This window comes from Carcharhinus amblyrhynchos, chromosome 11, assembly GCF_965287045.1.
Source record: "Carcharhinus amblyrhynchos chromosome 11, sCarAmb.v2.hapA, whole genome shotgun sequence".
Lineage (NCBI taxonomy): Eukaryota > Metazoa > Chordata > Chondrichthyes > Carcharhiniformes > Carcharhinidae > Carcharhinus > Carcharhinus amblyrhynchos.
In genome coordinates, this window is record NC_137334.1 from 31,986,354 (window position 1) to 32,000,639 (window position 14,286).

General features: G+C 39.6%; 1 protein-coding gene across 1 annotated transcript in view; it reads right to left on the reverse strand.

The window, feature by feature from the left end:
• Positions 1-196: 196 nt before the first annotated feature.
• Positions 197-14,286, reverse strand: part of glsb (glutaminase b) — a 129,713-nt gene continuing 115,623 nt past the window's right edge. Inside the window, exons 15-19 of the mRNA XM_080198813.1 lie at positions 8,645-8,706; positions 7,088-7,164; positions 6,940-7,003; positions 2,875-3,022; positions 197-2,024 (exon numbers count right to left, since the gene is read on the reverse strand). Of these exons, the coding sequence (XP_080054939.1) occupies positions 2,016-2,024; positions 2,875-3,022; positions 6,940-7,003; positions 7,088-7,164; positions 8,645-8,706 (360 nt within the window). The 3' untranslated portion in view covers positions 197-2,015. The remainder of the gene's footprint in view (positions 2,025-2,874; positions 3,023-6,939; positions 7,004-7,087; positions 7,165-8,644; positions 8,707-14,286) is intronic.

The window sequence follows — 14,286 nt, forward strand, 5'->3', positions numbered from 1 at the left end:
TTTTTTTTAGAGAATACTCTCTGGTTTGTAACTGGCAACACCACCCAGTAAGGCCAGTAACAAATAACTGATAAGTAAATGATTGTGGAAAATCAGTTCCTTTGGGGAATACCCTTTTTCATCAAGTTGGTGATAATTAACAGCCAGCCTGTTAAGAACAATACATTTATGTGCATTAAAAAAATGAATACAAACCTTTCTGAATTGTATTTATTGTGTATTTAACACACCTGATTTGCCTCTATCTTTTAGATAAATACCATTGCATTGCCAGCAACACTTCAAAAATAACATTTCAGATTGAAATATGGAGCAACGCACTAAAAATAGATTGCTGTAAGCAAGTACATTAAACATCATCAATTTGCCATGCCTGAATAGGCAGTCAGGTCACAATGTGGAAAAATACAATTACAGTCACAATCTGGACACCGGTTTAAATATAAGCAAAGGGCAGTCCTGCCCCACACTGAGCAAGACCGAAGCATGAGCAGGCTGGTTTGACCCTATACCAGTGACATCTACAATTATTGAAAATATACTTATTGCAGTGAAGCAACTCCTACCCAGCAATTACAGCAATGGATAGGAGTTCATATATGAAAACAAATTCAAACCAACAAAAATATGCTGAAATGCTATAATCTTTCTAAGACAATCCTAAGCATGCACATACACAGACAAGTGCACCAAGCAAGCTTAGGCAGTTCAGGTCATTCAGCCAAACACTATGCATCAAATGCTAGTATTAAACTGGCATCCTACACAAATACAAATGATTCATACAAAACACGTCAGCAGAAAGCTTTCTCAAACCCTGCAAATGGGTTAGTATTTCAGAAATATCTCAGAATATGTGGAAAGCCAAATGCTTTTTCATTTTTGGAAATTTCAAGGTCTAAATATCCAGTTTAGCAGCATCCTATGCCACTAGCTGTACCCTCTATCAAGTTTTCTCAATGAAAAAAAAAGGCCAAATTTCCTAACAGAAATAGGTATTGAAAACATTTCAGTTTTCCGTGATTATCTTACAGGTGTAAGGTGTTGTTTCAGAAGATTAGTTGGGTTGAACAGATCAAATACTTTGACATCTTCTCTAAAAAGGTTCAAAATGCCCTTTTTCTGTTTGTTTTAATATACTGTACAATAAAAGTTTTTGCAAAAAACAGTTTACCCCATTTCCAGAAAATCTTAATGTTGTGCTGAACTAACCAATTAAAGGTAAAAAGAATGGTAAAATCACCATAGCCCTAGATGACCAAAGGCTGCTCTCCCCTTTGAGGGCTATAGCTGACTGGCGGTGATTTAGCTTGAGGGGAGGGGCAAGGGTCAGAAGGCAGGGCTTTCACGATTAACCTCAACCGGTATGGGAATTGAATACGTGCTGTTCGTGCCATTTAGCTTACACCTTTATCACATGTAGAAGTCTGATAATAACATTGTGCTTTCAAGAAGTGCAGCAGACCATTAATTTGACCCAATTAACTAAATTGCATAAAATAGTCAAACCACAATTAAGTAACATTCTAATTTGATTGTCCTGAAAAACAGCAATCAGGGACTGCATTTTGTACACTTAACAATGTTCATTTCTGAAATACAATGCTCTTTCAGTTCTATTAAGTTTTCATTACATGAAATTACTGCAGCAATTCCAACACGAGAAAATCAAACTCGTGTTGTTAGTTAAAAAAAAATCAAAAATGCCACCAGTATAAATAATCCCTTAAATTAAAATGGGTTCAACCAAATTCTTTAATTAAGCATAAGCAAGGTTTTGATTATAAACCTGTTAGATGCCTCATGTATCTAGTTATTTATCTGTTCATTAATGGTTTCTCAAGAATATTTATTCTAATCCTCCCAATATTTCCCAAAATCTTTGAAAATGTTTCAGAGAAAGTATTATTTGAACTTGATAGATGGTACAATGTTATTGTCATTGAATCATTTGCATTCCTTTGGAACCTTTACTTACAAACATTTACAGTAATGAAACATGAAGATTCTTCTGTTTAGTGGACCTTAATAAGAGGCAGGGAAAAGAATATGTCAGTATGAAATGAAACAATATTTGTAGAAAAAAGTCAAGATAAACTAAAAACAAAAGTTAATGAAAATACAATAAATAGGAAAATGTCAAAATAATAATCAATCTACCTCAGGTAAAATGGGGTTTAATGCTTATTTAACCCTTAGAGAATCTGGACTTTTATATTTCTTGGCCATGATACCAATACTGAACTAGTTTTAACAAACACCAGTAAACAATGTATGAACCATTAATTACTTGTTGATTCACTGCTGCACTTTTACACAATTCGAACAGTGGACTGTTCAAAGGGCCAAGTAAAGTAGCTGCTATTTGTAAGACATTTGGACAAAATTCTAATACTGACCACATTAATATTCATTCACATTTTACAGGGACGCTTCCAACACATTACTTAAAGAACACGACAGCTATAATTTCCTTACATGTTTCTAAAGCTGGATATTTTCCAGTGTTTATGGGCCAGGTACCTGAGCAATTCCCATTATTTGTATCATTCAGGCCTCCATGGTAATTTTATATAGTTACCTTAAAATTCACAAGTTGTGCTGAGATTATCTTGCCTTTTCTTAAAAAGGCATATAACTCTGCATTATACCAAGCCCCAGAGTCAGACCGTAGGCCCAAAACAGAACACTGGCAAGCCTCTTTGTTTTGCTGAGGCCTATTATTTTCTAAGACTACATCAAAAAGTTCCAAGTCTAAAACACCAGAGTAATTACTTGCCAAAAATACAACACTTTTACAAATGTCACACTCAAATTTCATTTTAGTTTTGGTAATTCAGAACAAAATTACAGTTTGACATGGGGAAACTATACCATGCTGTCTAGGTTCTCTTTGGAGGGTTTTTCTTTTCCATTGTTTGAGTCCTCTGTGGGCATATAGTTGCTCTGGTATTCTTGAAGGATTGTTACAATATCATGGTGACCAAAGTGAATTGCCTCATCCACCGGTGTGTTGCCCCATCTAAAATCATTAAAAATAAACAAGTTACAGAACTAGTTAAACAATAGAAATAAAAGGACATAAGAAATTGAATACTGCTGAAAAAAGACTAGTGGAAGCTTTTCATCTTGCACTCATCAGCACAATTTGCAAGAATACCTTATGTGAAAGGAGCAAATCATATTAAAGCATTTATATCATTAATTGATGCACTCTCCATGGCAATGCGGCCACCAGAGTTCACTTGCCAATCATCACTCTCTTCTCATATAGCATAAATTGTTGCTCCCTTACATTTGGTATTTTTGTGAACTGTCCTAATGAATACAAGATGAAAAGCTTCAACAAAGTCATTTTTTTTCAGCAATACCAAACAACTATTAACATAAATTTATGTTTTTAAGTTTATTTATTAGTGTCACAAGTAGGCTTACATTAATATCACAATGAAGCTCCTGTGAAAATCCCCTTGGCGTCACACTCCAGTTAGTGCCTGTTCGGGTACACCGACAGAGAATTTAGCATGGACAAAGCACCTAAGCAGCATGTCTTTTGGATTGTGGCAGGAAACTGGGTAACTTGAGGAATCCACGGGAAAATGTGCATACTCTGCACAGACAGTAACCCAAACCAGGAATTGAACCCGGGTCCCTGGTGCCGTGAGACAGCAATGCTAACCACTGTGCCATCACGCCGTCCACTATAACATAAGAAATTGGAGTAGGCCATTCAGCCTTTTGGCCTCCTTTGTCAATCAATGAGATATTCAAGTTCAACACCATTTCCTTTGTCCCTTGAAGTTTTTAATACGTAGAAATCCATCAATCTCAGTCTTGAACATGCTCACTGACTGAGCCCCCACAGCCCCCTGGGGCAGAGACTTCCAAAGATTCACCACCCTCAGTGAGAAATTCTTTCTCAGCCAAATTCAAAATGATCTGCGCCTTATTCTGAGACACTCTTCTAGTTCTCGATACATACTTCCTCAACTACCCTGTAGACAGAAATTACTCATAGGGGGTGTAATCTATTACAATAATTTTCTTTTCATTTGCATTTATGTCCCAGATTTAGATCATCCTCAAAAGTTCACTTTTGAAAATTAAAAGCATGTATTACCTGTCTTCACTTTTTACAACATTTAAAGTTGTTATATTTCTCAAATCATTGTAAGGATGTTTGCTGAATGTTGCCTTTTGATGCAGTTACAAAAGGATTAAAACCATTAGATGCTTTGAAAAAAAATACAATGTTTTAGTTAAAATGAATCTATTAATTTACCTCCAGAATTAGCGCAGACTAGGAATGTACACTAGGGTGTATTCTATAGGCCACCCAATAGTGACAGGGAAGTTGAAGTGCAGATAGGGTAACAGATTCTGGAGAAATGTATTAATAACAGAGTTGTCGTGATGGGAGTCTTCAATTTCCCAAACATCGACTGGAATATCCCTAGGGTAAGGGGTTTGGATGGGGAGGAGTTTGTTAGGTGTGTTCAGGAAGGTTTCCTGACACAGTATGTGGATGAGCCTACGAGGGGAGAGGCTGTACTTGACCTGGTACTGGCGAATGAACCAGGGCAGGTGATGGATCTCTCGGTAGGGGAGCATCTTGGGAATGGTGACCATAATTCTATCTCCTTCACAATTGCATTGGAACGAGATAGGATCAGGCAGGCTAGGAAGGTGTTTGTCTGGAGTAAGGGGAGATACGAAGAAGTCAGGAAGTTACTTGGACAAATAAACTGGAAGGAGACGTTCTTAGGGAAAAGTACTGAAGGAAGGTGGCGGATATTCAAGGAATGTTTGTCTGGAGCTATGCGTGACAACGTTCCGATGAGACAAGGGGGTTTTGGTAGGTCGAGGGAACCGTGGTGCACGAAGGCTGTGTTGAACCTAGTCAGGAGGAAAGGGAAGGTGTACAAAAGGTTCAGGGAACTCGGAGAGGTTAAGGATCTTGAGGAGTATAAGGACTGTAGAAAGGAGCTTAAAAGGGAAATTAGGAGAGCCAGAAGGGGTCATGAGAAGACCTTGGCAGGTAAGATTAAGGAGAATCCCAAGGCCTTTTATAAATATGTGGAAGGTAAAAGGATGAGAAGAGAAGGGATAGGACCTATAAAAGGTGAAGGGGTAAGGTCTGTGTGGAACCAGAAGAAATGGCAGAGGTGCTTAATGAGTACTTTGCCTCAGTATTCACGGTGGAAGCTGATCTGGGAGATTTTGCCACGGATTTGCAGCAGATGGAAAAGATTGAGTTTGTGGATATTAAGGTGGAGGATGTATTAGAACTTTTGAATTCTATCAAGATTGATAAGTCGCCGGGACCAGATGGGATATACCCCAGGATACTGTGGGAGGCGAGGGAACTGATTGCAGAGCCCCTGGCGATGATCTTTGCGTCGTCAATGGAGACGGGAGAGGTTCCGGAAGATTGGAGGATTGCGGATGTAGTCCCTATTTTCAAGAAAGGGAACAGAGATAGCCCGGGAAATTACCGACCGGTGAGTCTGACCTCAGTGGTTGGTAAGCTGATGGAAAGGCTTCTGAGGGACAAGATTTACGACCATTTGGAGAGGTTTGACATGATCAGGAATAGTCAGCATGGATTTGTCAAGGGCAGGTCGTGCCTTACAAGCCTAGTTGAGTTCTTCGATAATGTGACTGAACACATTGACGAAGGAAGTGCCGTGGACGTGGTGTACATGGACTTCAGCAAGGCGTTTGATAAGGTCCCCCATGCAAGACTTCTTGAGAAGGTGAGAGGGCATGGGATCCGAGGGCCTTTGGCCTTGTGGATCAAGAACTGGCTTGCCTGCAGAAGGCAGAGAGTGGTTGTGGATGGGTCTTTTTCTGAATGGAGGTCAGTCACCAGTGGAGTGCCCCAGGGATCTGTTCTAGGACCCTTGCTGTTTGTCATTTTCATAAATGACCTGGATGAGGAAGTGGAAGGATGGGTAAGTAAGTTCGCTGATGACACGAAGGTCGGTGGTGTTGTGGATGGTCTGGAAGGATAGCAAAAGTTGCAGCAGGACATAAATAGGATGCAGGACTGGGCGGAGAAGTGGCAGATGGACTTCAACGCGGATAAATGCATAGTCGTCCATTTTGGCAGAACCAACGGGATGAACGAGTACACTATCAAGGGCAGGAGTCTTGGTAGTGTTGAGGAGCAGAAGGATCTTGGGGTCCGGGTCCACAGGACTCTTAAATCGGCCTCGCAGGTGGAAGAGGTGGTCAAGAAGGCGTATGGTGTACTGGCCTTCATAAATCAAGGGATTGAGTTTAGGAGTCGGGAGGTAATGCTGCAACTTTATAAGACCCTTGTCAGGCCTCATTTGGAGTACTGTGCGCAGTTCTGGTCGCCTCACTACAGGAAAGACGTAGAAGCTATTGAAAGGGTACAGAGGAGATTTACAAGGATGTTGCCTGGACTGGGAGGCATGCCTTATGAAGTTAGGTTGAGGGAACTGGGTCTCTTTTCCCTGGAGAGACGTAGGTTGAGAGGCGACCTGATAGAGGTTTATAAAATGTTGAGAGGAATAGATAGGGTGGATTCTCAGAGGCTATTTCCCCGGGTTGAAATGGTCGCTACGAGAGGACACAGGTTTAAGGTGCGGGGAGGAAAGTACAGAAGTGATGTTAGGGGTAAGTTTTTCACTCAGAGGGTGGTGAGTGAATGGAATCGGCTGCCGTCAGTGGTGGTGGAGGCGAACTCGCTGGGGTCTTTTAAAAGACTTCTGGATGAGTATATGGGGTTTTATGGGATTGGGGGTTATAGATAGGTGTTGATGTGATCGGTGCAACTCGTGGGCCGAAGGGCCTGTTTGTGCTGTAGTGTTCTATGTTCCATCATGAAACCTAATCTACAGGTTAGTCTTTGCTCAACTTTGGTGCAACATCTTTGAGAAAGCTGTTTGAAATTGGAATAAACCAACTCACCTGTCTTTGGGGAATGGATTTACTTTGCATGCTTCTAACAAAAAATGAACCACCTCCACGTGCCCTACAAATCAAAATGTAGTGGTTATGCTCTGAACCATAGAACAAGTGAAAAAGAACAATGCTATGTGAGCAAGTTAAATCTTACCTTCTGCAGCTGCTACATGCAGTGCTGTGCGCGAGTCATAGTCCCTCTGCTCCATGTCCATGGCGGACAAAGCAAATCTGGAACACAAGGTAGGTAACTGTTTTTGACAATTCTTTACGAGGTCCAAGATAATTACATGAAAAAGATTTAATTTTCCATTTAGATGCAATTAAAATTTAAATTTTAAGCTTTTTTTATTCAATGTATTTTTATGTGCAAGAATACAGGCTGTTAAAATATGTGGAACCCAAATATTCTCATTTTTCAGGTTGGTTACTTTTTCATGTAATCATTGATATAATTGTTTACCCTTGATTTGTGCGGAAGAACCAATAAAACCAAGTTAATGTCAGTGTCTTTGTGAGATTGAGATGATAGCTTTGTTTTGTGGTTACTTAAAACAGTCTAATTTACCAAAAAGCAACATTGCATATGCAATTTTAAGAGTTTTTTTTAACTAAATTGCTTGAATTAATAGACTGACAATTCAAAGCCATATTTTTTTTTAAATTAAAAAAAAGGCTTTGAATTGTCAGTCTATTAATTCAAGCAATTAGACATGAAGAAGCAGGGCTGCAGTTTCTCAATGCCACCCCAAAGACAGAGTGGAAGGTGCACTATTGGCATGCAGTTCCTTTCTATTATTGTTAGATGTCAGCATCTTTTGCAAATACAGTACAACATAATCCAGCATCAAGAGATAACAATGTCATAGTTAGGAGGTGGAAAAGGCAATATAAAAAATCTACAATGAACATTTTCTGTCATCAGTTATGAGTCTCCTTTTAAAAAAAGGCATATACCAATAAATCAAAAATTTCATCATTGAAATTTAACTTGGAAAGAAAATACTGGAGATGACAGGATTTACAATGCTTTTAGTACATTAATTGCTCATTGGACTTAAAACATATCCTCTTATGATGCTTAAGAAAAGCACCATAAAGCCTTTGCACAAATACTTTGACAAATACAATATTTAAAACGTCATCCAAATTCACAGCTTAAATTTTCACTTATTATAATACATGACCTCAATCTATAGACAGTACTGCAGCTATTTTGAATTGCCATTTATTGCTATGGCAAATGAAACTCAACGTCTCTTCAAATCCTTTTAATCTACTAAAATCAGTGGACTTATTGGAGTTCTGGTTCTGCTGCTTAGAGATGCATCATTTAGTGATCCAAAAGATTATCATAAAACATTGGGTTTTATAATAGCTCTTGAACATTGCTAATAAGTCAGTAATTTCTTAAAACCCTTTTCTGCTCAACATATTCCCAGTTGGAAATAGCTATGTACAGAGGGAAGACTGGGCATATGTAGGATCCACAGATAGAACTTATGGGCTTTTCATTGTCTGTGATTCCCTTTCTATCATTGGCAGTAAAAACATCTAGGATCTGGGCCTGTACCAAACAGACAAAAAGCATACCAATACCCGTATTATCCTACAAAAATATTAGCATACATAACAGTCCATGCATCATTTTTACTCAGCTAAACACAAGTAGACTCACTTGTGACGCAACACATTCCTTAGAAAATCTTACCTTCTGAGGGCAGACACATCTCCAGTATATGCAGCAAAAAGGAGATTGATTACCGACTTCACCTAAAAAGGTTTAGGACACACAAAAGGCAGATGTTTATGTATGCTCCCACAACTGGTTATGCACATAACCTAATTAAAAGCATTGAAAGGATATGGCAGACTCACTGTCACTGTTAAAATTCTGGAATTCCATTTCTAAAAGCACTGTGGGCGTACCCACACCACAGGGATTGCAGCAGTTCAAGAATGCAACTCACCATCACATTCTCAAGAGCATTAAGGGTTGGGTAATAAATGCTGGCCTAGCCAGCAGTGCCCACATCCCATAAATGAATAAAAAGGGTAAGTATAAAACCTCAAATCAGTTTCTTCCACACATTTTTGAGTAAGGACAAATGGAGTATTTTCAAATTGGCAGGCTACAACTAGAAGTGTCGCAATGATTATTGATGGGGCCACAGCTATTTACATCATAACCTTTAAGCAGAATTTGTTCATCTATTTCACTTGTTTTATTTCTGATGCTACTTTGCAGGTCTAGCAACATGGAAGCAGGAGTAGACTGTTCATTCCTTCAAAACTGATTTACCATTTAATGAGATCATGACTGGTCTGTACTTCAACTTCATTTACTGATGTCAATTCATTTCTCAGCCTTGCAAAGTTTGTCTTAAGCTCAAAACTTAGATTTGGAACAGCATGGTGATTAGCACTGCTGCCTCACAGCTCCAGGGACCCGGGTTTGATTCCTGGCTTACGTCACTGTCTGTGCGGAATTTGCACATTCTCCCTGTGTCTCAGAGTCATTGGTGGTTTACAGCATGGAAATAGGCCCTTCGGTCCCACTTGTGCACACCATCCTTTTTTTAAAACCCCTAAGCTGATCCCAATTGCCCGCATTTGACCCATATCCCTCTATACCCATCGTACCCATGTAACTATCTAAATGCTTTCTAAAAGACAAAATTGTGTCCGCCTCCACAACTACCTCTGGCAGCTTGTTTCAGACACTCACCACCCTGAGTGAAAAAAATTGCCCCTCTGGACACTTATGTATCTCTGCCCTCTCACCTTAAACCAATGCCCTCTAGTTTTAGGCTCCCCTACCTTTGGGGAAAGATATTGACTATCTACATAGTCTATGCCCCTCATTATTTTATAGACCTCTATAAGGTCACCCCTCAGCCTCTGATGCTCCAGAGAAAAAAGTCCCAGTTTATTCAGCCTCTCTTTATAACTCAATCCATCAAGTCCCAGCAGCACCTTAGTAAATCTTTTCTGCACTCTTTCTAGTTTAATAATATACTTTCTATAATAGTGACCAGAATTGCACACAGTATTTCAAGTGTGGTCTTACCAATGTCTTGTACAACTTCATCAAGACATCCCAACTCCTGTATTCAATGTTCTGACCGATGAAACCAAGCATGCCGAATGCCTTCTTCACCACTCTGTCCACCTGTGACTCCACTTTTGAGGAGCTGTGAACATGTACCCCTAGATCTCTTTGTTCTGTAACTCTCCCCAATGCCCCACCATTAACTGAGTAAGTCCTGCCCTGGTTCAATCTACCAAAACGCATCATCTCACATTTATCGAAATTAAACTCCATCCACCATTCGTCAGCTCACTGGCCCGATTGATCAAGACCCTGTTGCAATTGGAGGTAACTTCCTTCACTGTCCACTATGCCATCAATTTTGATGTCATCTGCAAACTTATTAACCATGCCCCCTATACTCTCATCCAAGTCATTAATATAAATGACAGTGAGTGAGCCCAGCACTGATCCCTGAGGCACACTGCTGGTCATAGGCCTCCAGTTCGAGAAACAATTCTCTGCAACCACCCTCTGGCTTCTGTCAAGAAGCCAATTTTGTATCCATTTAGATACCTCACCCTTGATTCCATGAGTTTTAACTTATGCAACAACTTACCATGCGGTACCTTGTCAAAGGCCTTGGTAAAGTCCATGTAGTCAACATCAACTGCACTGCCCTCATCTACCTTACTGGGTATCCCTTCAAAAAACTCAATTAAATTTGTGAGACATGATTCTCCACTCACAAAGCCATGCTGACTGTCCCTAATCAGTCCTTGCATTTCTAAATGTCTGTAGATCCTGTCTCTCAAAATACCTCTGCATGTCTTTCTGAAAGATGCGCTGATTAAGTGCATTGACCCTGTTAAATTTTCCCTCCATGTACCCAAACAAGCGTTGGAGTGCAGCAGCAAGGGGATTTGCACAGCAACATCATAGCAGTTTACACAGAACTTACATAAAAACCAAGCCGGGAATCGAACCCAGATCCCTGGAGCTGTGAAGCAACAGTGCTAACCACTGTGCTACCGTGCAATGTTAATGCAAGCAAGTTGTGACGCTAATAAATAAACTTTAAAAACTTTGATTTGTGAATCTCTCTTTGAATTTCAACCATATTAAGATTACTATTTGCAAGATGCCCCCTTGCTGTTAGATTAACTAGTTATGGATTGTTAGTCAACACCAAATCCAATGCAACCAATCCTTTGCTGGTTTTAAAACATGCTACAGATGTTTATTGGCTTTATTACTTCAGCTTCTCCCAGTTTCCCTGAAAATTAAATTTCCCATGATTACACTGTTTATTGAATCTCTGTATTTGATATCCTCATTACATCATTTCTATCAGAAGTTCCAACGACAATTCCTACTGGAGTCTTGTATCCTTTACTGTTCCTTAATTCTACCCATACAATTCACATTGCTCAATCTTGCAAAAATCACTTCTTTCTATTGTGGTAATTGTGCCTTTTGCCAATATCACCACATCCTCTTCTTTCTCAACTGCCTCGTTCCTTTCCATAGATCCTACAGGACATAATATTTAGCACCCAGTTATGTTCAAATTATAACCACCCCTCTGTAACATACTCAAATTTGCCCAAATTCCTAATGCATTTATATACAAAGATCTCATCTGTAATTGTCTGCATCCTGCCCATCATGCTGGTCTTTTTCCTCTCACTTTGACTTGATGTGGATTTCCCCCACCCATATTCCCCAAATTGAATGACTAATCAGCCTTTTTTTATCTAATACCATTGTATTATAATGAACCTAATAACCATAAGAAACTAAAATAAATGGACAACTCCAATAAACTCAGTGTAATCAGCATTTATTTATATAATATATATATATAGCTCAATGATGGAAACTAAAAGCACGCTGAGAAGCTTGACCTAATGTGTCAGATCAATGGATTAATGGAATAGCTAGATATGGAAAACAGTCACAACAGCATTGACTGTTCCTTCGGCAACAGGCATACTTCAGTTGCAAGCAATAAAATAACTAACTTCAGAAAGTAAACCAAAGAAGGAATGTTTAATAAAGAAACTTCATTACACCAACACTTGAGACCACACTGAGCCATACCAGCTCCCCACAATTCCCATCTGCTTTTTATATGTACTGGGTCATCTGACCGTCACATAATTTTGCCACTGGTTACTGGCTCAGCTGACCCTCAGAGCATGTTAGCATTGGTTACATTATAACATTGATAGATTATAGATGTTCTGACAGCAACAGTTGTACCTTTGGGTTTAACTGAAAATGACACTAGCAAAATTAACACCACCGATTTGCAATTGGAGCTTTGTACTGACATTAGCTGCTACATTAAAAACACAAGAGGAGTAGACGAAAGAGCCCCTCAAGCCAGCTCCATCACTCAATATCAATCCTAATCATGTCTCAACTCCACTTCCTGCAACTCTCCATATCCCTTGATTCTGAGACATCAACAATTTTTCTATTTTAAATGTAATCACTGATAAACCAAAATGAAAACATTTCTCCTCATCTCAGTCCTAAGTGATCAATGCCCAGTCCTAAGACAATGTCCCCTACTTCTAGATTCCCAGTGGAAACAGACATTGAGTGTCTACCCTGTAAAGCCCCTTCAGAATCACCTCTATTTGATTGAGACACCTGTTCATTGTTTAAACTCCAGAGTGTACTGGCCCACTTTGTTCAGCCTCTTATCATAGGCTAAACTTCCTATCCCAAGGAAGTGAACATTTGCTGCATCATCTCCAATGCAAGTGCATCCTTCCTCACATTAAAGCATTTTTTAATTGCTCTGAATTGATTTTCTGTCATATGCCCCATCTGTACATTTTGTACATCAATATGCTAACCATTGGTTAACAAGTTGGTTAAAAAACAGTTGGAACAATTAATTAAGAATTAGTTTATCAGACCAATCAAACAGAATACAAGACGCCCTTCAACTCAAAGGGCTCTTATTTTCCTTAACTGGGTATTTTCATAGCAGAATATTTTATAGTTCTGACATCTCCACTCTTCAGACCTGGCTAAAGAAACCTAAAACTTGCAACAAAAAAAAAGTAAATTGTGTGAAGAAGCTGATCCACTGAAGAATCAGAATATGGTAGCAGTGTTTTCAAAGATTTTATTGGTTTAGATTGTTAGGTCAAATTGGGTTCATTTAACACTAACAACTTAAACTTATGAGCATCATTTAAAAAATGTTAGTCTATACACTGCAGTATATTCCCTGTCCTGAATTCATGACTGATTTTTTTTCCCTTCCCTACCTTAATCTGTTTGCCTTCTACACCTGGAGGAGACAGTAGCATCCTTTCACTTCTGCTCTAACACACTGTCCCATTTTCTCATTTCTAATGATTAACCTCAGAGCTCTGGATGAGCTATCGTTTTACGTTTTTGGCTATGCACTGGGCTGTGAAAACAAACCCAAGCTTTAAAGAAGCTAATCAGTCTGTCAAATGAATGTATGACACACTGCTAAGACATGATGAATTGCAATATCAACATCCATTTAAAAGTCTACATTGACAAAATCTGTCTATCTGAAGGATGACAATTCCTGAACGATTGTCTTGCTGCTGAGCTCTGAGCATTCTTCCCTGCATTTCCAGAAACTTTGAGCTTACTGTCTCGCCTGGTTACTGTCATCAGCAGCTTCTGCCGACGTTTCCTCTCTGGTCAGAACTCCCTGGTCACAACTGTTGGAGGAACCCATTTCTCCCCACCATGTAATTCCTCGCCAACATCGTTTCTCCTTTCCTGAACTTCCTTGCCTTTTCCAGGTCATCCATCCTTCTCGGTTCTTTGTTATCGTTTCTTGTGTCTGCTCTGGCCGCATCTGTTCAAAAGTGGTCCTCAACCTGCGGCTAAACATCAATACTGCTGGGGAAACTTGGGTCGTTACATGAGGTGTGTTGTGACATGTGCTTAAGAATCAATTTGCTCGCCTTCCCAGGAAACCCTTCACTTGGGGGACCTTGAATGCTTGTTTTCAGACCTGGACAAAACGTTCAACCTCACCATTTGTCCCAGGTGGTATGGAGCTGACCTTGGTGATCGAGATAGTTCTCAAATTCCTTTGCCACAAATTGTGGCCCACTGTCACTCATTTGGTCAGGGCCTCCAAAACGAGCAAACTCACGGAATTGCTCTATAGTCACCAACACAGACTTCATAATTGCTACTTCTGCTGACTGAACATTGCATCTCGACCTCTTTCAGAGCTCCCAGCATCATACATGCCAGTCTTCAGCCAATTCGATTCACACCATGCAATATCACGAAACGGCTGAAGACAC